This window comes from Lates calcarifer, linkage group LG17, assembly GCF_001640805.2.
Source record: "Lates calcarifer isolate ASB-BC8 linkage group LG17, TLL_Latcal_v3, whole genome shotgun sequence".
NCBI lineage: Eukaryota > Metazoa > Chordata > Actinopteri > Centropomidae > Lates > Lates calcarifer.
The window spans coordinates 21,035,668-21,057,791 of NC_066849.1; the positions used below are offsets into that span (position 1 = coordinate 21,035,668).

At 38.7% G+C, this 22,124-nt stretch overlaps 2 protein-coding genes across 2 annotated transcripts; one reads left to right on the forward strand and one right to left on the reverse strand.

Moving 5' to 3' along the window:
- Positions 1–979: 979 nt before the first annotated feature.
- efcab7 (EF-hand calcium binding domain 7) lies at positions 980–11,958 on the reverse strand. The gene is made up of 13 exons (XM_018696546.2): positions 11,595–11,958; positions 10,855–11,066; positions 10,499–10,585; positions 9,991–10,201; positions 7,912–8,033; positions 5,318–5,459; positions 4,472–4,581; positions 4,143–4,306; positions 3,670–3,803; positions 3,397–3,545; positions 3,058–3,267; positions 2,127–2,234; positions 980–1,933 (listed from the first exon to the last, which is right to left on the reverse strand). Exons 1-13 carry the CDS (start codon positions 11,722–11,724, stop codon positions 1,856–1,858), a joined length of 1,857 nt encoding a protein of 618 aa, XP_018552062.1. The 5' UTR covers positions 11,725–11,958; the 3' UTR covers positions 980–1,855.
- Positions 11,959–12,206: 248 nt separating this feature from the next.
- On the forward strand, positions 12,207–22,092 carry itgb3bp (integrin subunit beta 3 binding protein). Its single transcript, XM_051077503.1, has 9 exons — positions 12,207–12,281; positions 12,659–12,695; positions 12,913–12,985; positions 13,817–13,877; positions 14,933–15,011; positions 15,296–15,383; positions 15,623–15,679; positions 19,612–19,665; positions 19,911–22,092. Exons 1-8 carry the CDS (start codon positions 12,277–12,279, stop codon positions 19,662–19,664), a joined length of 453 nt encoding a protein of 150 aa, XP_050933460.1. The 5' UTR covers positions 12,207–12,276; the 3' UTR covers position 19,665; positions 19,911–22,092.
- The last annotated feature ends 32 nt before the right edge of the window (positions 22,093–22,124 follow it).

The following is a 22,124-nucleotide window of genomic DNA, read 5'->3' on the forward strand; positions in this document are numbered from 1 at the left end:
AGTTATAGTAGGTTTAACTAATCTCATCTATAACATTAGTTAAACTTACATCTTATTTGCAAGTGAAGGACTTGTTTTTTTTTCTTTTCTTAAAACAAGCATATGTATTTTAAATTACAAAGCAGAACAACAGTCCCCACAAAGCAGATGTTCAACTTGGCTCACAACTCCTGAGCCCCAGCTACCCTGAGCAGTCGAGTGTTACTAAACCTCTGTCTTGGGAAAGGAAGAGCAGACAGGGGCTTGGGACATTAAATACATCTCACATGCCATGTGACATTTAGTTAGCTGGCTCTACTGTTTCAGTAGAGAAAGTCAAAGGGCAAATAATGACCAGAGGGATATAAATAGGAGGTCAAGACTGTTTTCAGCTCAAAAGGCCAAGGGCAAATAAAGTTTAGACCTGAGCGCAATGCAGGAATGCATTTCAGTGCCAACGCCAAATCCTCACAGCCCCATACTTTATTAAGAGTATGGACAGTGGTGACTAACAGCAACAGAGTAAATACAGATTTCATGCATGGCTGAAACACACTTTAAGTAGGAGAACTAAAGTACAACCATTCATTTAATAAATGAATAGAATACACAGTGATCAATGCTATGGTGTTAGGAGCAGCTTTGGGCTCTTCCTCAAATGTCCAGGACAGCACTAAAATATTATCTGCTGCATAAATTCACCTCTTTTTTTAATGTTATCAGAAAATTTTGCTGCATTTTCAAGAGAGCTGAAAGAAATCCAGATTCAAAATTTCCCATGATCCAGTGGATGCAAACCTGCTGTTGTGACTCAAGCTGTAAATTAAACAGTGAGAACATGCCTGATTACAAGGGCTTAAGGTCATAGTAACACTGCATTTTGGAGAGCATCCACTATTATTTTACGCATTTCCTGTAAAGACAAGACACTGATGTAGAAGATAATGGAGTAATGCCTTTCAAAAGTGCAAAACAAAGAGATATCAGTCAAAGAAACCTGTGACAGGAATATTGGTTGGATTTTTTATTTACATCTAGTTTTGTTTACATAAAAGTGATAAAACAATGAAATGTCTTTCAAAGTAAAATATAGGAAAACACAAGAAAAAAAGTTAGCACATTTGTTTTGGCCTTTATGATTACATGACAACTGTGACATGAAAAAGTTGATAAAAAAAATTAAATTCATAATGTTTCATTTAATTGTGATTTTAGGTTGTTGTTAAAGAATTGTTAAAGAGCCTTTAACAAAGTTGTGATGTCAAAACAAATCTAAAACTGCCTGGAAAATCTCTGACATGGCCAATTTAAATTTAAAATATAATCATGATAAATAATCAGAGCAGTACATAATAAAGTAACAACACAGCACCAGACACATGAGAAGACTTAAGAGAAGTTTTTTCTTGAAATTGATTAAGTTCATCATGACAATAAGTCTTTATTTTAAATGATAAAGTATATGAATTTATCATTTAAAATTAAATAAAACCTTTAACCTTTGATCTCTACCTGTGTAGATAAAATGTTTATTAATGCTAAGGGAGTTTTAACACAAAACTGTACATTAACCAAATGTGTCACACATACAAAGGCACAACAAAAGCAGTAATAACCATCAGCATCGGTATCTTATGAGTGCTGTGACCACCTCTGCCATCAATCTGAACACCTCAACTGCACAAAGCACAGAGGCTCAGCTCCTGGTGTTATGGTCTGACAGAGAAGGCTTTACAAAAAGCATAGCTATATTTTGAACACAGGGTTTCTAAAAGTTCTTTAGTAAAGATACAGGAGAGATCAGAAAGATCTTTAGTAAAGATACAGGAAAAGGAAAAGTAAAGAGCTTTGAATCTTTCATAGGAGCACACCATTATTAGAAGGGTAGTATGGTCTCCACACAGTTGTAGGTCCAGTCCTGTTTGTCATTGATGGGCAGCACATGTTGGCACACCTAGAAGACATGTTTGCATTAGCATCTAAAACATAAAATCATAAAAGTATTTTTCTTATTCAGAATAAATAATGTTGGAAATTTGAATGTAGTAGAGTGGAAACCATTATGTTTCCAGGATGAGCATCTAATGTCATAATCATATCCAAGACATTTCTCAGATTGTCAAAGATCACCAGGAAAAACTTCATACCATCTTAGTTCGGGCTGGCACCTCTACAGCAAACACACTCATGCCTCTACTGCTGCTGCAGTTCCTGCTCTGCTCATTGTTTACGTGCACAGTCACTTTCTGGTTGGCCTGCAACACAAAGGGTATTGGTCAGCTTCCTTCTTGAAATTAATTAACATCAAGAAATCTGAGCGGTAAATAAATAAGAAAAAAGACATAAAACAATGGCCTCTTTTCTCTTTACTCATAAAAACAAGGTAATCTGTGTTGTGCTAATCTCAGGAAAGCTACATCTTTATGTACCAGTTACCATTTGGATGTAGTAATTTGGATACATACTGTTCATAAGACAGCACTACATCCAAGACCAATTACTGTTGTTTAATTTTAAGGCAATGGGTAGATATGAAACAAAATAAAGAAACAGTCTCATGATAACCAGGTTAATTGTTTCCATTGCTCAGTAGTTCTTTTGTATCACCGGGTCATTCTTTTAGAGTAGCTCCTGTTGCTATGAGAATGGATAACACTGCTGCATATCAATTACAAATGGGGTGAATAGTCTGTTGCAACCACAGACTGTAGCAGTAGACTCTACTAAGACAGAGCGTCTAATTCAAGCCTATGAATAGTCATTATACAATAATCAAACACTCTGATGCTCTGTGCTCTGATCAATACCACGTTCCGTGAATGATAATGTAGTGTTCATTAATTCTCTCATTCAAAGTTGGACTATTGTCCCCCTAGTGGCCATCAAGGTGCATGGCAACTGAATGATCACAGTGAACCAGAGACTTTGATTAATCTATTTACAATACTGCTTAACTGTGAACACCATCACATCAATGGTCATGTATGCCCTTGTTTCCCCTTTTGGATGTCTTAATTTCAGTGTAAAACTCTGCCTACAGAGTCAGATAATCACTCCTACACAAACTTTGTATCCTACCTTGTTGGCTATGAGGGAGGAGATCCTGTGCTCTCCTCTGTAGGTGTAGATGAAAACATTGTCTTGTCCCCTCAGCGCTTTGGCCCCTGTTCTGGATGTGATGGATTTTTGGAGAGCCTGGTTCAGAAGCTTTGGTCCTGAGTCCATGCTGAGTGGCTGAATGGACAGCTGAGTGCCTTCACTGTGTATATCTATCTGGAATGGACAGGCCTAGCGGAGTGGGAGGAAGAGGTGTTCATTCAATTAATGGAAACCAAGTGGGAGAGACAAGAATGTAGATTCAATACAATATGTAATGTAGTGTAGAGTAACTCATTGAGGTGTAGGAGTGAAACTTACCTCTACTAGCTCCAGCATGCGGTTGTAGCCCATGGCTTCCAGGGTGACCCACAGGTCTGCAGGGTCTCCATCTTTCTCTGTGGCCTCCATCAGGTTCAACTCCATGAAGCCCTGCCGTGTCAGCTGGTTCTTTCTCATATCAAAGTTTTCTGGCCCCCACAAAAAACAGTAATAAGAAATATGATTAATACTAATCATTGGTTGGCCCCTTGCGCTGTTTAAATGTGTATAACTGGCATTCCTACATATTAGTGCCATAATGAAAATTCTTACCTTTACAGACAGCCCAGGCATCCTTGTCACATTTCTCTCCGCTGGTCCTCAGCTCAAAGAAATTGTATTCCTCCAGACTGAGCAAACCATTTCCATCCAGGTCTATAACCTCAAAGATGTCAGACAGCGCCTCCCTGTGGCACAAAGGAAGCAACACAGAGAAATTGCATGCAGGACTTAAATTTAGACTGCTTCAATGAATTCCTCTGTTACTGTTACAGTAGCAACACAGTAAGCAAAGCAGTCAATAACTTTGCATCAAAGCCCAGATTACACTACAGTGTTTCTTTTTCATGCTAAAGCACTGTTATTTTTTTGATGTTGTCTATGTTGTAGGTATGTATTTTATATCTGCTCATTAGTGCCTTTAAAAAAAATCAGTACAATTTTAGTTTTCATTATTCAAAACTGGTGACAACAGGTGAAAGTGAAAAAAGATCGAATGTGTAAATCAAGAGCAGACACACACAAACCTGAGCTCTCTGGTGAGGTCTAGTTCTCCAGTGTCAGTCCTGTAGACAAGCTCCACAGGTTTATTAGAAAGGTTCTTTTTGCTCCTTTTCTTTAGTCTGCAGCCGCTGGTGAAGGGGAGCAGGTAGTAGGTCCCAGCATTCAGTTCTCCTTTCCAAACATACTTCTGTAGGAATATAAGAATGGTAAAGGAGGTTAAAAACACTCAGCATATCCTGTAATTTTCATCTGGCATTTAGGAGTAAATAAAACGCAAGCTCCTAAAATAAGTATCATTGGGAAGGATTAGAAATGGCAATGAATGCACATCTCTCAACAAACACAAACATACTTCTTTGTCTTTCGACTCAGTGAAATGCAGTAGAGTTGAGTCTTCTTTGGTTTCACCAGCAGACATAATAAAAAGAGCTGTATCCACTGTCATCCATGATGAACACTTGTCTGAAAAGTAACACAGGACAACGGGTATATAAAGTAAATCAGATTTTGACCTAACAACTGCTGTTCAAGGGCTTTTTGTGGGTTACGATATAATTATTTTACTTCATTTGATTATCAAAATATAAATATGTGCAAGGAGCAAAAAAGGAGTGGTTGAGTTAAAGGAACAAACAAGTACTTGTGTATTTTATACTTCCAACATTACAGCACAATTTGTTTAAGTGATTGTTTACGTGTACCACATACTTCTATTATTTTTCATAAAACTACCATATCCAAAACATATGATATAATATATTAACTGAGAAGCTTAGCAGAATTGATGCATGTGATCTCCTGTCACTAAGAGTATGCTGAGTCTTTGATAACAAATTTTCACTTTGGCTATACCAGCACATAAACAGGCATAAACAGGAGGATTACCTTTCCTCCAATTTTTATAAACCAAACTACATCCTCTTCTTATTGTTTGTCATAAATTATCGTCCACTGAGCCGGAACACAATCTAGCACACTTCCTACAAAATCTGACCCGCTGCCACAAGATGTGAAATACAATGCAGAGGCCAATAAACAAAGTCGTTCTGTGTGGTCTTTTTGTTTATGATTCATAATCTGAAAATTACTGGGGCGATACTACATTTATGTTACAATGTCACAAAAAGCCTCTTTAAAACTGTGCCACTACACTGTATCCCACTAAAACTGTGGTGTGGATATAAAACAGTCTAAGTACCAGGTCTGTGGCTGAGGCTGAGCGGTTGGATAGTCAGGTAGACGTTGGTTGTCTGGGGGACGTGGAGCTGGTACTGCAGAGAGCTGATACTCCCATCATCCTCCAGGAAGAAACATCCTTTCACAGAACTGTGATGCCACTCCTGGAACAAAGGATAATATTTCTACTTAACTGACAGACCCACCACATTCATATAAACTTTCATTTATAAGTTACGACTAATAAAGCAGAAAAATAATGATTCCTAAACTTTATTAGTCATAGACCCAGTTGTTTACAGTTTTAAGCTCTTTGAAATATCTAATTTGGTATTTCATGTTATGTGTATCCTAATATATTTGATGATGTGTGGTCTCTGTTTAGATCCTGACACAATTCCAACAAACTGTTTTGCTGCGTGACAACAAAATGCATTTATTCATTCAACGGAAACCAAAACTAATTTGCAGTTCCTATTAAAAGAGGGATTGATCTTGCGACAGGGGGAAGTATATTTTGGCATGAAAAAGTGAATTAAGCAGTCAATCATAACAGTAGAGGTTGCTCATTTGATTAACAGAAACTGGCGTTGTGATAATTACCACTCCAACCTTCAGGGGCCATATTCATTATTTCACAGTTTATGTCGGCTCAGCAGCGTGTAAACACTTGTTATTCTCCTGCTGATCCAGAGGAGGGCAGACGTGTTACACTGTGCTCCTGCTGCAGGCCGAAGTAAATCTCCCTCTAGTACCTGATATGGCAAATTGGAGTCCATTTAACTTTGATAAATACAGCCTTTTCAATCTTGGGCCAGCGGTCATTCAAAACTATCAAGAGGCTACTTTGGCAATATTTATGAATCCTAATATTTCTCTCATTGTGAAATCCTGTTGTTCCTTTGTCTGGCAGCACAACCGAAATGAGATATTAATTTGAAATTGAACAGGAACATCAAAACAAGGAAGTTTTCCTTCCACTCATTGGAGACACATTAAATGAAAACACAGTTGGTGTGGACACACAGTAAGAGGACATTGAGGGCCAAGCAAGTCTGGAATAGGCTATAAATTCTTTTAGTGGACAAATAAATCACCAAGTTAAACAAAGAAAGTACCATAAAGACGGAGCATGTCACTCCTTTAGAGAAAAGCCATTTTCTCAAAGTATTTATCTTGGGCTGTGAGAGGCATAAAAGATCAAACCATAACACTTCAGTGGTTTGTCCAGACAATATTAAATGAGGGAAATTGCCATGGGCACCCGTCTACTGCTTAAAGACATCAGAATTAATGCCCCCATAGAGAGAGGGTCAGCCTGCAGACTAATACAGACGCTGTCACCTGCTCTGGCCACAGGTCTGATTTACTGCAACGCAAAGGGTCGCAGGACACCAAACCAGCCACAAACACACACACACACACACAAACACACACACACACACACACACACACACACACACACACACACACACACATTTTGCCTTGAATTATATTCTAACCTATGCATAAATACTGAGAATAAGCAAGAATAATCCTTACTGTCCAGCTTTCTATTTATTCACACACATTTGCATCCCACATGGCACACACATAGATACACAAACACACACTCACACCACTACAAAAACACTGCCCACCCTCCACCCACCGCCTCCCAATTATCAGCCTGTGGCAATATAGCAGCCAATATAGCGAGCAGAACTTCCCTCAGAGGTAATCTCTGGACACACATTCTTTTACCTCGATGATGTCTGGCCCTTTCCAATCTCAACACGATGCTTGGACCTGAGAGATGGAATGGGGGGCAGTTATTTTTATTTATTTATTTATTTACTTTTTTCTTCACCCCCCTTGCTGTAAAGCAAACCAGGCGAGGTTAAGCCAAAAAGAGTGAAAACAAAGGCAAGGGATCAATACAGTGTATATCTATCCACCCAGGGCTAAATTCGCCCATCAGAAACACTGGGTGACAGTGATACTGAGAGAGCTGTGGGGCTGCAGGGTCCTTGTTATCATGGGGTCTTTCACAGGGGCTCATGTGCAAAGATTTCCTTTGAATCTTTAAGCTTCATAATATAGCATTTTGCCGCTAGAAGACAATAAAAATACACTGTAAATAATGTAAATTATATTACTATAAATTACTGTATTAAATTTGATTTTCTGTCATCAAATGCCATTTAAGTGACTCATGAGTTTATAACTGTGTTTTTTTTCTTATTAATTGTGATTTGTCTAATGGGTCATGAATGGGATCATTTTACACTCTAGCTGAAACAGCTTTTAAAGAGCGATCAGTCATGTAGTCATAAATGATCTGATGCTTGTCATTGAGTTTTATGGTAATTTTATTGTATTATTGTTTTTGTTTTGAGCTGTTTGAGTTTCATATTTGTATTAAGGCCCATCCAGGGACAGGCACTGCAATCTAGGCTATAAACACTGTGTATGAGGCAGTGAACCGAATTATAAAATTGTGCATAACAAAACAAATATGAAATAAACATTAAATAAATAGGACAGTGGTTTTAAAATTAGGTCTTCAAGGATTTCAAAGTGGCTAATATCTATACTGATGCATTATGAAACATCAACATTACTCCTATGGTTTACCTGTAAGCCTGAAGGCTCTGGTATTTTGCTGGCCTTAGTGCTGCTGGAAGTCATAATGATTGAGTTCGACAGAGACGACCGCCTGCTGCGAGCAGAGGAAGGACGAGAGGACGATCTGCTGTCTGAAATAAACACACGTCAGACGCCAAGATGAGAAATTATAAAGACAGCTACACATGCTCAAAATACACGTACAAAATTATTATCAATACATAATGCTGCTAAAACAAAGCACAGAGCTCAGCTGACTGACTGACAGATTAAGAGTAGCCCTCCCCCTCTCCAAACAGTAAACACACTTTTCAAAAGAGAGATGAGGTGCACAACATAATTGACACTGTAATCCGTCTTCCCGGGAGTCCATTCCCAAGTTCAAGTGAAGATGGCTGCTATGCATTTGGGTTCTGAGAAAGTGTGATCTCAAGTTCAACCCCATTTTAATTAATTATGGAGGCATTTTAAATCACAAATGGCATAACAGCAGCCTCTCAAATCCATTATCTTGCACAACTTTTTTTCCTTGAACACTAATTGAAGCCAGAAAATATCAATTCACTAATGAGGGGTCTGATTGTTTCCAAGCCCGGGGAATCAAGATGCGAAGTAATGTGATGGGCTTACAAGCAAATTACCGTAGCAGAGAAATAAATAGACCCACTGTCATGGTATTTGTCATGGATCCATTTTGTATTGATGAGAGTATTTTAATCTAGAGGACCAAATTGTGGCTGTTTCATGAATGTGGACAAAGATGCACTGAAACGTGGCCCAACAAAAGCTTCAGTGTGAGTTTATATTGAATGTTGGAGCATTGTTTCAGCACTGGTGGTTCCTTGGTGCTAGAAAACTGCAGGAATTGAACTAAATAGACCAATTATCAGAGAGGCACCATGACAGCTCATCAATTGGTCTAACTGCTAGACACAAAACACCTGATACATAATTTAATATCATCAATTATTTGTGAAAAATCAGCCAGAATTAACCATGTCACATACAGTTATTCTGTATTTCTCAGGGAAGTGGTTTATACTGACAAATGTAAGACCAAATGAGCAGTCAAAACTGTTTTTGAGCTCCAAGAATAACCCATTCAACATGTGTGATCACGTAGCTTCTCGTGTCAGAGCCTTGTTAAAATGTAACGGGTATAAATCAATACCTGGGAGAGGCACAATAATGTGATAATCCTGACTACTATGTGGGAGCTCATTTGTTTTTGCAGTGTTGGTCGACTGGGCCCTCCTCTCTACCGCCGTCTAATCCCTCATCATCTCCCCAGTGAGAAGTGGTGGAATCCTCCAGATCAATAGCATGAACATGGACTGACCACTTAAATCAACCCCATCTATCTTCCCACTGTGGGCCTGTCCCTGGCTCGCTCATCCAGGATCTCTGTTCTCGTCTTTCCTGAAAATACTGGTTTTTAAGTGCAAAAAGTAGATTTTTACACCCATCTTCAACTGTCTTTTACAGAAAAAACGCTGGTTCATTATCTCTGGTAGCAGAATGCTGCAGCTGGACTTGAACCCAGTCCTTGCTTGCTTGTTTAGGCTACAAAAACATATATTTTTGGCAAGTCCCTACTCCACAGCCACAGCTGAAAGGCAACATTTTTCATCAGTGTAGATAGAGCTTTTGTCAATCTCTTAATGACAGAAGTGATTACCCAAATCACAACGTTTGAGAGTCTCCTCCCTCCAAACAAGCCGTTGTAATTGTGTTGCTATTATGATGTATGGACTGTCTTAATGAGGTGATTTGTCATAGGGGGAGTGAAAAATCGATCAATAACAGAGCTATTATTTATTCATCAAAACTAATCGGTGAGGCGTATTGGGGCAATCGGTGTGCATCTTTGGAAAGAGTTGAGTATACCTGCTGTGTATCTATGATAGGCTGCTGCTTTGGACATGTAGCTCTGGAGTCATACACCAATGTATTGATCTCCTGTCACTGAGCACAGCAGTAAATGCTTGTTGACACAAACTGATCATTTTTTAAAACATAAAAACAAACACAAATTCAGAGGCAGTATACTTTATGTTAGAGAATGTTCTGGGAAGCCACATGTTGTACCTTTCTTGAGTGTCACGTCTGATGCTTCTGGAGGCTGAGGCTGAGTCGCTGCCACTTGCGCTGCTGCTGCTGACGCTGACGACACGGAGCTCTTCGGAGGGCTGTACGACTGACTGCCAAAGTTCTGTCTCTTCAGCTTGGCGTCTGCCTCGAGCCTCTCCATAGCAGCCATCTGACACTGTTCTACTGTAGACACAAGCAATCTGCAGAACTGACAGCAACAAGAAACCGTAAGTCAGAAGATGATACATGAGCGCAGTTTTGAGGTAATGGAGAGGGTCAGAAACACTTTTGTCTTGGGTGGAGGTGAGAATATCACACTAAGTAAAGACAAGTTTGGAGGAAATCATGGGAGGGCTAAAACTGTTTGATTCTTTTGCACTTTTGAATTTTCTGTGCTGCTTTGAGTCATTTATTCTTCTGTATTTCATGCAAATTCAGTTGAACTTTAAGGAATAACCTGAAGTACTAGCAGAATAGAAGTCACTTGATACTTGTCCAAACTTACCTCTGCGTAGTCCAGTTTGCCGTCCTTGTTGATGTCAGCTAATAAGAAAATGGCATTCACCTCTTCAGCCGTCATTTTCTCTCCTCTCTGGAAGATTCAACATATCTTCTTTAAGAGTAAAAACACCTATCTATTCTATTTTGTTTAAGCATGAGCCAATCAGTGATTTTAATCATTTTATGTTTATGCAGTCTACATCTGTAATACTGGGTTCCCAGTTGCTGTGTAACTCAGTTGGCCTGGTTGCGTAACTCACTCAGTTCACTCAAAATTAACAACTGTAGCCAAAACCAAAACATTAATCCAGAACAATAACAATAATATCTGTCAAATACAAAATGTTTCAAATAACTCACAGTGGTGAGGGCCTTCTCCAGTTCACTGTGTGTGATGTAGCCATCACCGTTCACATCCATCTTTTTGAAAGCTCTCATCAGTTCTGTTTCTTCAGTTTTTTTCTCACACTTGAGAATCTCACAGAAGTCGTCAAAGTTCAGTTTAGACGTTCTCGGGGTCCAGTATTTATTGAGAGTGGCATGGGATGGATTTCTTCCTGCTTGCTGGAGAACTGAAGGGAATAAATGTGGTAACAAAACACTGACTATAGAAGTAGCAAGCAGATAGCAAACAACAATAGTTTCTTCTTGACCTGTTTTCTGACAGACTTTTTAAATGTACATTATTCAAAAATCAAAAAGATGAGATGATTTTTTGCACAGTGTAACATCTGAACCACTAATCACAACAAAAAAGTAACTACTGAGAATCCACTTGTGCACATTTCCCCAAAGTTCATTAATTTGTGGTATTTTGGTAAGTGGGATCACCACTAAATGCTCTGTGGAATTGATTAATGTTTTGCTGCACAGCATGGGTTTGTAATGAATGATCCACCAGCAGGTCAGTGCGGGTTTAAGAGTTTAAAAAGGAATTTCAACGCTTGATGTTATCAGCTGATACATTTCATAGAGTGGTTCATAAACACTGAATTAGCACGACAATCACATCTATCAAATATGTATTTTTCCTTAGCACTGGCATATATATCACGCTAACAGTTCTTTAATGAGCAAGCTACGTATTTATGATAGCTTACCACGACATAACTGCTGCTTGGAAGCGATATTTGTCAAACTAGATCTGAACACAGCGAGGTACGCAGCTCTGCACTGCAGGTAGAAAGCCTCCTCTTCATCAGAAGGACGCGGTGACTCTCGAAAAGACATCTTTAAGAGAAGAGATCGCCCTGGTCACCGTTAGCTAGCTCTCTCCGGGTTTCCAGATATGGCAGCTGACTTAGGCTACACGCTATTACTTTTAATCCGTTATCACACTGTAATAACCATCTGGAAGCATTCAATATACATCTGATTAAACCAAATCCGCAGTAACAGTGCCATTTTTATAACACCGTTGCTATGCGCTGCCTGTTGCTACGTAAACAAAACTCATCGGTGTTCACCAAAAGTCGGCACTGACGAAACAAACATTAAGTGTTCCCGTTGGTGTTAAAAACGTAATATAATACCTTTCGTCATTTTGCGGCTCATAAATATAAACACAATGCGCAGAAATCAAATTATTTGTTTTAAATTATTTATTTAGATTTAACTTTTGGGATTTAGCATAATTCGTGGGTTTCCCGGGTATTTTCTAAATAAGGGGCTACAGAACTATATATACGGGAGGTCATGTTTTACACGAATGGTTTGAGTGTAGCAAAGGCGCCAGTTTCATAAATTTGGAACAAACTTTTGCTGAGAGTCTGAAACTCGAAAATGCCGTGAGTATCGATCGCTATATCTTTTTAATCTGTTCTCATTTGCAACAGAGACTAACAGACTAGTTCATTAACTGCACTGACTGCTAACGTTTTACAATGACAGTAGACTGTTGTGTAATTTGTGTCCGACCTCACTGACGCTGTTCTACTCTCATATGGACTAAATTTGGTGGTTTTTAATCTCTCGTGATAATATCCCATGATTAGCCCCTTAAAATTGAAGGGAGATACATGATAATACATGAAGTACACAGACTGAAGCTGGTGAAAGGGCCTTTTGCTGCATGGCGTTAATTCAGATAACCAACAACATAGCTGTCTTAGATAATTCTAATTGAATGCAGAAATTCATTTACGCGTAACCTATTTTTTTACAGTGTGAGAAGATCCCTGCACATGGACAATGCCCATCATGTAAGTACATAAGCAGTCCTTGTATCAGGTATAGTAGAGTGTAATCAATTTACTGATCACCCAGAGGCAGCATACTGCTTTCTGGCTTTCTCGTCTCTGTGTAAAAGAATGGTTTAAATGCAAGCTTTTAGCTGTCTCTGTTTAAAATGCTTAAATAATGTGTTTATTTTGTCATCACATGTTTTAGTTGATTTTGTCTTTTCGTTATCCTGCATAGCGTCCAGCTTCCAAAATACCAGTTCCTGCAAGAAACCATGCAACTCTGACTCGGACTGCAGCTTCTCAAGCAGGTGTGTTTACAAATGTCCTTACCGATCTCTGAAGAGATGTCAGTGTGTACCATGCAAAACAAACAAACATAAAACCTCAAACCCACAGAAACATGGGCAACACGTAGGACAACCTAAAACCCTAAAGCATGCTACACATGTCAGACTGTAAATGTGCTTGGTCCTCTCCAAAACAACTTCCTTAAGAACTGTCTCAACAACTACGAGGCAGCTGAGGCCTAAAAGTTAAAGAAATGGGCATTTTGCTAGAAAGGCAACTGTTCATTTCCTTGAACTTGGAGTTTATAACCTGGGGGGGGGATGACTGAACTCTTGAGGACCCACAGCCTTGGAACAGTTAATGTGTGACTGTGAGGCAGAGCATTACTGAAAAAGTACATTTGTACCTCAAAGACTTCATTCTGCATACAGTGAATGATGATTTAAAAACCCATAGACTTAATATTTAAATATGTGATCATCTCCTATAGTTTCTCTCAAGAACTTCCTATACTTCCTTCCAAGAACTTCCTGAAGAACTATAAAGATGACTGCAATAATGTACTGCCATCTGCCAGATGAATAACCTAAATCCACCAGCTCCATTCTCTATCTATCCTCGGAAATGACACATCTGTGCAAATTCTGCAGCTGCATTTCAGAGTACAGAGCTAAGGATGTTGTCCTTCATAAAAAGGACGTTCTTTAGGATTATTTGAGCTATGACTATTTAATTTAAGTTATAGTGTATAATGTAATCCTTCTGAGGTAACTAATACCTAATGAATATAAAGAAGAATAATTGCAATCTAGTATACTCTAGATTGTGTTATTAAGGATTTGGTGCTTCAGCAACAGGCAAGACCAAAGTCACTGCACATGAAGAAGAGGTCCCACAGACAGAACTGGAAAGGTGAGTAGTTAAGTTTTTGCATTTATTTTATTTCATACTGTTTATTTAAATCAACCAGTTATTTGTTGATGGGGGTTTTAAACTATCAAAAAAGAGCCAAACTCTGTGTAGAACACAGAGTTAGAGGGTTACAGTGAACTCCCTTTTATGAGTTGCTGTATTTCAATTGCCACACTTTCCTGATGGTCATAATGACATATCAGAATTTAATGACAGGAGACACGGAATGACGGGGATCCATCACTGGCCAAATTATCAGTGATTTAGATAGCACTAAAAATAGTTGTATAAGAGTCACTTAACACAAGAACCATTTCCTTAGCCCAGGCAGACATTTGGTGTCTGGCCCATTCATCGAGACAAGCATTAGTTTTTAATTTTATAGTGCTGTCACTAATACGTTACATTAGCTCGGTTTACAGTACATTCATAACACTCACTTGGTTATGTCATATTAGGGTCACTTGGGGCACAGCAGTGTTTTGATTTATTGTAGATTTTACCATAGATTTAATTGTATTTTGGGGGAAAAGGAACCTCAAATGATCAGAGTAAATACACACACATAGCAAAACCAATAAAATACAAAAAGTACTATAAGGCAGAAGAAAAACACATAAACAAATAAACAAATACATACATAACTGAATAGATAAATACATAAAATACGGTTTACAGCACAGGTAGTTCAGATAATCTTTTTGTTATACACAGCATTTTAGACCAGATAAAGTTGTTGTTTTGAAATAAAGGTAGCACAAATATGGTTTATACTTGAAAATATTTGTAATTGTATACTTGTCTTGTGTGTATTTTAATTACTGTACTTGCCTTTCTTTGTAGTTTAAGTCTCTTTAGAATATTCATTTATTTGCCACACTTAATGCTACCGATCAATATAAAAATAGCCAATACGTAATTAGTCAGTATTAGTAGTTATGAATGGTCTTTTTAGATTTTAATGTTATAGCCAGACATTTACTCAGTTCACTGTCTGTAGACCTCTGAACATGTGATGGTATCATTGTCACCCCTCTCTCTTTTGCTTTGACCAGATTGGACGCCTTGCGATCGAAACTGGAACAATCAGCAGATGCATTCATCAGGGCCAGGAAAGAGCTGGAGGAGATATTCGTAAGAGGCTTTTCCTTTGGTCTTAAATCTTTAGAACAGGCGGAAATGTCTTTGTCTCCATCATATCTTCAGACTGAGAGATGATAGGCTTTATCACGTACTGAATATTCACTTCTGACATGACTTTTCCTTTCAGAATAGCTGCTTGCAGGGCCGTGTGTTTTTTCTTTGTTCACTCATTTCCAAGACACTATGCTACCTTTATCCTTTTTTCTTTATTTCCTGTATATTGCTGTGGTTTTTGAGTTTTCCTTATTATCTTCTTTCTCCTGTATTTTAATTAGTCAGCAGAGGGCAGCAGCGAACAAGGACATTCCCTCACTGGATCTTCAGCTGACCTGAAGACTGAGCTACAGAGACACAGAGAGCTGAGTAAGTACGCAAAGTGACTTCCATTGGTAAATATGAATGTGTCAGAAAGTCAGGTTAAAACTGAGGTTGCATGGAATTTGATGCATTTTCTACTGACACAACTGGAGAGAAAATAGATTAAACCACAGATTTATATTCTGTTTGCAGTTATTTTTGGCATCAAAAAGACACTAATTTTGTGTCAGGCTCCATATTTGTTCTCTCTTTTCATTGTATGTTGATGTTTCTGTCTTTTTCAGCATCCAGAGTAGAGTCATCTTTAAAAGGAAATAAAGACCCCAACAATCACCATCAAGGTAATTTATCTAATAATAAAACCAAACACAGTGTAAGAGTAAACAGTCTTTATTGTTTAACATTCATGTGCTATTATGCTTTTATACCATCTAGATAAACTCACCTATTCATTTTACTGGATTTTATCACACTGATCACAGAGGCTTTATGGCCACGTGCTAAGTGGATCTGAGGGTTGAACAATATCACAAGATTTACAGCTGCCACACATGTTTGAAGATAAGTGCAGAAGTTCAGCAGCTATTTTTCTCATAGGCTACATTCATTTTTGGCCTTTTTGACGACTTGTATGTTGTATGTGCTTTGGGAATTTTATAGTTTTCTAAGTAATGTTCCTGCTCTATACTTTTTGACCAAACTACTCCACTCGAGACTGAGGGCCGTTGTCCCCCGCATTGTACCTGACTGTTTTTGGTGGCACTATTTTTCAGTGACAGCCTTCACCAAATTGCTCCATGTAGACTGTTGCGATTGTGGTGATTGTGACCTTATTTGTGGGTCAGTAAAGGACTAGAAGAAAACTAGAGAGAAGAAGAAAATTTGCCCCAATTGTTTGCTTCAATTCAAGATAAGAAGGAAAACAAATGCAGTCATGAGGGTGTTTGATTCCCAAGGAGATCCCCATGTGCTACTACTTCACTATTTGATTTGCTTCTTCCTGCATCTTCTTTGCTATTTAGCATTAACAGCATCAATGGATGCTTGTTTGAGTTGCTGAGACAATCGTGTGCTCTGCGACCTTTGGAGAAAAACAACATTTTGTTATGGTTACACAAACAAGTCGATGAGTAGATTTCCTAGGGAAAGAATTAATTTGATTATTTTAGGCACATATTATGCCTGCAGCAGAGCAATTCTTGTGATCCAATCATACAATGGTGACTTGTGGAAAATGAATAGAGGGTACTGTCAGGAAGCTAGCTTGTTTTCCGATAAGGTTGTTAGAAATTATTTTAATTAGTTCCAGTAAGGAAGCAGAACATACATGATGCATTGTAGATCCACACCCCAGGAATGTCACATTTTTGTCACATGGTGGATCCGTGAAATTTATCAGTTTTGCATAAACCTCCTTACAACAACAGACTTCACAATGTCAAGGCAGATAGCTGTGGGAGAGAATTGGCCCTCTGTGTGCATTGAGACACACATTTTAAGTAAACAAACTGTTATTCAAAGCTGCTGAAGAGTTCTGGCCTATATCTGCTGGGAGCGTGAAATCCAGACAGATGATGTTGATGGTATCTTGAAGCATGATTCGGCTCTAGTGTTAAATGTTTGTTTAGATTCGCTGCTATGGCCTTTAGGCTTTGGGTCCATGTGCTGAATACAAGGGACGGGAGTGTAAGAAAGTCTTTTGATAGGGCTGATGTGCCGTTCTCATAGCTTGTCAGTGGGAATACAATATTATATATCAATATGTACGCTATGAAAATGATAAGGAGGAGAGATATAATGAAGAAGGTCATGTGTATGTTGTTGCATATCTACTATAAACTGTATTATACTGAAGTTGGGGTCATGTTGATGTACTACATTCAAGCACTAATATACATACTGACTATAGATTTGACTAATATCCTCACCACACCAGAGGTACACAGTAGCAATTGATTTATAGATATACAAATTAACTGTAATTAACTGTTTTCCACACATAGACTCAATAAGCAGTGGCTCCTGAGTCAAATTTTTGAATTGGTTGCTCTGCCCTCACTGTACAGTAAACCCCTTTGATGCAGGACCTCAGACTTAAAATGAGTGGTCATGTTGTATATGTTTGGGCTCAAATCTGTCTAGTTCCCTGACGTCTGGACAGAGTTGAGGCTTTAAAGGATGTTTTGGGGCTGCAGCATGATTCAGAGTGACTGGACAAAAACACAGAGCCACGCTGATAAGACACACATCACAACATATAGTACAATTTAGATAATATCTCATGCACTGATTTGTGGCATCTGTTTGTCTCCCTAAAAAAATGTGAACCTGTATGCTATTTGCATGATTGCATGATTTCCTCTGGGACACGTGGACTAGGGAGGCAAGCGTGCAGTACAACAGACAACAATAGCACATGACTGTGGCATAGTCTTTGAAGAGGCAACCACTGTAACCACAAGTGACGATTATGGGATAATGGTAAAACATAGTGTAACAGTAGCACAATAGAAGAGAGTCACGAAGTTGGCAAACTGATTCAACAAGGTCAGTTACTATACACAGCAATATCTGTCTAAAGTCTACTAAAACTAGCTGGTGTTAGCTACCATACGCTACTGGTCATACCAGACCAAGTAGTGCTGTAAATTGCATTGAGTTTAGATGTGTTTTAATACTTCTAAACTGAACTTTTGTAAGAGGAAAACTTATTTGGCTTTCAAAAGTTACATATTCTGACTTTAAATACTGCATTTTTTTGAATACTTTGCATGTATAAGTATGATGGCAGCCATTACACACTAAGAAGAGCACTTTCTGTATGTTCAGACCCTGGGTACCCCTCTGTTAGGTGCTAAGCAAAGCCTCCAGTACCTCCACCCTGCCAGGGCAGCTGAGTAAATCCATGAGGACATTTAAACCTTAAAGGCCAATCTTCCAGCCCCACTCTTCCTCCTAATGCTTTCTTTCCCTCTCTCTCCCTTTTCCTGCCTTGTCATCTCCTTTTTCTGTCTTATGCCGTGTTAGTTAGACGTGCTTCTTTCTCAGAGTGAGAGTGCGGTATTAAGAAGCGCTTACGACTGTCCTTTTAAGGTTAACAAAAGTTTCAGTAAGCAGTCTAAAGAAGTCACTTTTGGTGAGCAATCAGGCTTGGGGCGAGCATAAATCCTCTGGGCATAGTCGCGGCATTACAAATACCCACAGTGCCTGTATGTGCTGATGACTACAAAATTGAAAAAGAAAGGCCCTAATAATTCTGAGGCAAGTTTCCCTCCGCTGTAGGTATTGATTATTTGTGTGTGGTGAGAGATTTGGAAAATTCAATTAAAGGAGTTGTGCAAAGGATTCATAAATTCAGCCCCTCCAACCCGTATCGAGACATGGTTATGTTCTAAATCAATGCTGCACTTCACAATATATTTTCTTAGGAACATAAAAATAAATAACATTTAAACAGTTCTGCTTACTACAGAAACAAATTTTATTTTCTCTGAAGCTTTTTAGTAATAGCCAAGTACTGACTTGTGCACATCTTCGGGATGGTAACATATTTTTATTGCAGTTTTTCCCATAAGAAAATCCTATATAATATGAATTTTGAAATGACAAAATGAGGGGAAAGGGGACGGCTCAGCAGTGTAAAAATTGATCAGACCATAGATAGGACCACGTTGGGGAAGATTTGTATGTCAGCAGTAATGGGCTGTATTAAAAAGAAGATTCCTTAAGATGTCATAAAAGTGATGGGGCTTGTGTCGCAGGTCGCAGGCTGCCGGCCCAGGCAGCTCCCAGACTCTGGCACATCAATCCTACAGGGGGCCTCACAGACAGATGCCACCTACCCACCGGGAGTTTTATGCTTTCTGATTGACCACACAGTCACAATTAAAGGGGGGAGTTGTATATTAGGCTGTTCTGGTCCAACTGAAGCAGGTGGCCTTCGATCGACACCATGGGTTGCAGAGTATGCAGTCTTTTCAGGCATGATTTCTGATTTACTGAATGTCATTGCATTTCATCTCGGGGTGCAAAAAAATATACTTCCAGATTTTTTTGAAATATTAACATAGCAACAAATAAGTATTTTTTCATAATTTATTTCACAGTTAGTGACTTATTTTGCAATTACATGATTCTTAAGATTATATGTCTCCGGTTATATGTCTCCTTTTATTATTTTCCTGCCACCTCAGCAGTATGCATGTCTTTTTAAATTCATAACACTTTAATGTATGTATACATCCTTGACTTTAGGTTTTGTTTCTCTTTTTAGGTCCTGTGAAGATGGGCAGCTCCTGCGAGTTTCTCAAGTCCATTATGGGCTGAGGTAAAATAATCTATTTCAACTCAAATTTTTCAAATTTGAATAAATTGCAAATGAAGCTTGAAGACTGACAGAAATCCATTGCCGTACATCTTGGTTTATTAACAGATACCCATGGTTTATAGAAAATATGCCTCCTGTTAAATTCTTCTTTGTGAATATTCAATCTTGACAGTGACTGCGGTGTGTGTAATATCACCGGGTGCCAGTGGGGTTACAATCATGTTTTCCTCTCCCATATTCCCCAGGTTTTTGTTGGCGAGGCATCTCGGCTGTTGACAGCTAATGGAATTGCTCTTCACTTCTTGTGCGTATGATCCCATGGAGATAAGGCAGGAGATGAATGTGGAATCTGTGCTGTCAGTTGTGAGGCTGAGATGTCTTGGAAGCCGTCATTCATTTGCGGGAGAAGTGTCTGAAACGGTAGGAGCAAATTCTCTGACATGTTAGACCCCGTCTACCCTCCGGAGCCTCCTGCCTGGCAGCTGACAAATGTTGATTCTACATTAACCACAATGCTGCAACGCTGTGCAAATAATGTTCTTTCATACAGCAACCCTCATCCCCTTTATGGCTAAAACTATGCAATCCTCCCCACCTGTGCAGCTTAACACCTTTGAAAAGTAAAGGTGGGAGGTGGTGGGGGGGGTGCAAACTGTCTTACACAACACAGTAGTCTCTTTATTTGGCAGCGCCTGAGAAGGCCGAGGCCTCTCACTGCCCGAGTCGACCTAAGCAACAGCTGGTGTTCACAGCAACATTTCCTATTTCTGCCTAAGGTGGATCGTGTAACTCTCACTTTATCACCCTTAGAGGCCACATGAAGGACAAAGCCAGTACGCCCATAAACAAAACTAATGTTTTGATACAAGCCCCTTAGGAGGTTGATAGAAGGATCCACAGTGTTTTTAAATACCCCCTTCCCACTCCTGTTACAGCACATCTGCATCTTACCTATAGCAATGGCTTCCAAAGCTATAGGTTGGGATCTAAAACCGTTATCTCCTCTTCTGACAAGAGTAATGATGTGCATTCAGAATCTGTGGCTCCTTTAGGTTTAGAGAGCTACAGGAAGTGCAGATATGTATCCTGGATTACTAGTCCAAAGTGAAATGGTGACAGGCCTTATTTTTACTGTAGCTTGAAAATGGAAAAGACTCACTCTTTGGTGTATCATTATTTAGCTATTTAGTTTTTGTAAACACCAGGAGCATCACAGCCGTGTGATGTAGCTTTTATATTTACACATATATATATGTACATTTGCAAGCCAAGTCTGTCTCAAATTAGTTTTAGTGTAACAGTGTAAACACAGCCAGACAAAACCGTTTGTTCGCATCAATGAGTATTCTGTTTTGTTGCTTTATTATTACGGTTAATGACTGGGAATATGATGGCACATACAGCAGTGTATTAACCTTGTTTATCTGTCTATTAGCAATAGCAATTTAATTATTTTTTTCAGTTAACCAGTTGCTCAGACTGATGTCTTTTAATAGCTTGTTTTGTCCGACCAACAATCAAAAATCTAAAGATATTCTCTCAAAATGACATAAAAGAGAGAAACACAAAAGCAGCAAATCCTCACATTTGAGAAGCTGGGACAAGCTCCCTTCGGACATTTAACTTGCTGATAAATCGACTATCAAAATTGTTGCCGATGAACTTTCCATTAATAAAACAGCACAGGTTCCATCCAGTGACTTTTCTGCAGCTCTCACTCTATACTCACTATCACAGCAGATGAGTTGCTGTTTGTTGGGTGATAAAATGTTCTTTTAATAGATTATTCAACTAATCTTTTAAGCACTATTTGATATTAATAAAAGATAATAAATTATATTTTTTAATATGTACATTTTTAATATTTTACTTCAGCTTTATTTGTTGTTTACCTGCATTTCATTACCCATTTCAGAGGTGGGAAGTGTTAAATTCTCATTTTCCCTCACATCTTTGTAAATGAATTGGCATTATGTTATATAAACATGTGTAATAAAAGAACAAACCAGTGCCTTTCACGCCACCTCTAATTGGCCCCTTGTGTTTCATGTCCCATTGTAGCACCAGTTAACTCAGACCTTGGGCTCCTATTTGTCCCTATGGCCCATTAGTGGCTGCCGGCCCAGAGCCTCAGATGCACAGGCAACCCTCACTGACCTGATAACATTTATAGTTGTAATGGATTTTTTTATGCCTGTCATTAACTTGCTCAGAGATTGGAGAAAGAAATAGCTTGTACCTTTTTCTGTGGTATTTCAACTTTATAGCATTATGTTCAGATATGTCACCTTCCATCATCTCTTTTTAAGGCCTCTCCTGTCACTGGTTTTGTTTTAAATGTACAGGTCTTTTGTGCAGGACCCTTGTAGTATCCGGGACTTGTAATTAATATTTAATGATGTTGAGTAAAAGCTTTGAAAGATATAATTTCTGTCCAATTATTGGCTCTGTCTCTGCCA

What these genes read in the sequence shown, in the direction of transcription:
- efcab7 (XM_018696546.2), bottom strand. Translation starts at nt 11,724, where the DNA reads ATGTCTTTTCGAGAGTCACCGCGTCCTTCTGATGAAGAGGAGGCTTTC. An exon ending in CAGAGCCTTCAGGCTTACAG is followed by an intron (nt 5,460 to 7,911) that starts GTAAACCATAGG and finishes CCTTTGTTCCAG; the next exon opens with GAGTGGCATCACAGTTCTGT. An exon ending in GACCTCACCAGAGAGCTCAG is followed by an intron (nt 3,804 to 4,142) that starts GTTTGTGTGTGT and finishes TTTGTGCCACAG; the next exon opens with GGAGGCGCTGTCTGACATCT.
- itgb3bp (XM_051077503.1), top strand. An exon ending in CCACAGACAGAACTGGAAAG is followed by an intron (nt 13,878 to 14,932) that starts GTGAGTAGTTAA and finishes TGCTTTGACCAG; the next exon opens with ATTGGACGCCTTGCGATCGA. An exon ending in CCCCAACAATCACCATCAAG is followed by an intron (nt 15,680 to 19,611) that starts GTAATTTATCTA and finishes TTCTCTTTTTAG; the next exon opens with GTCCTGTGAAGATGGGCAGC.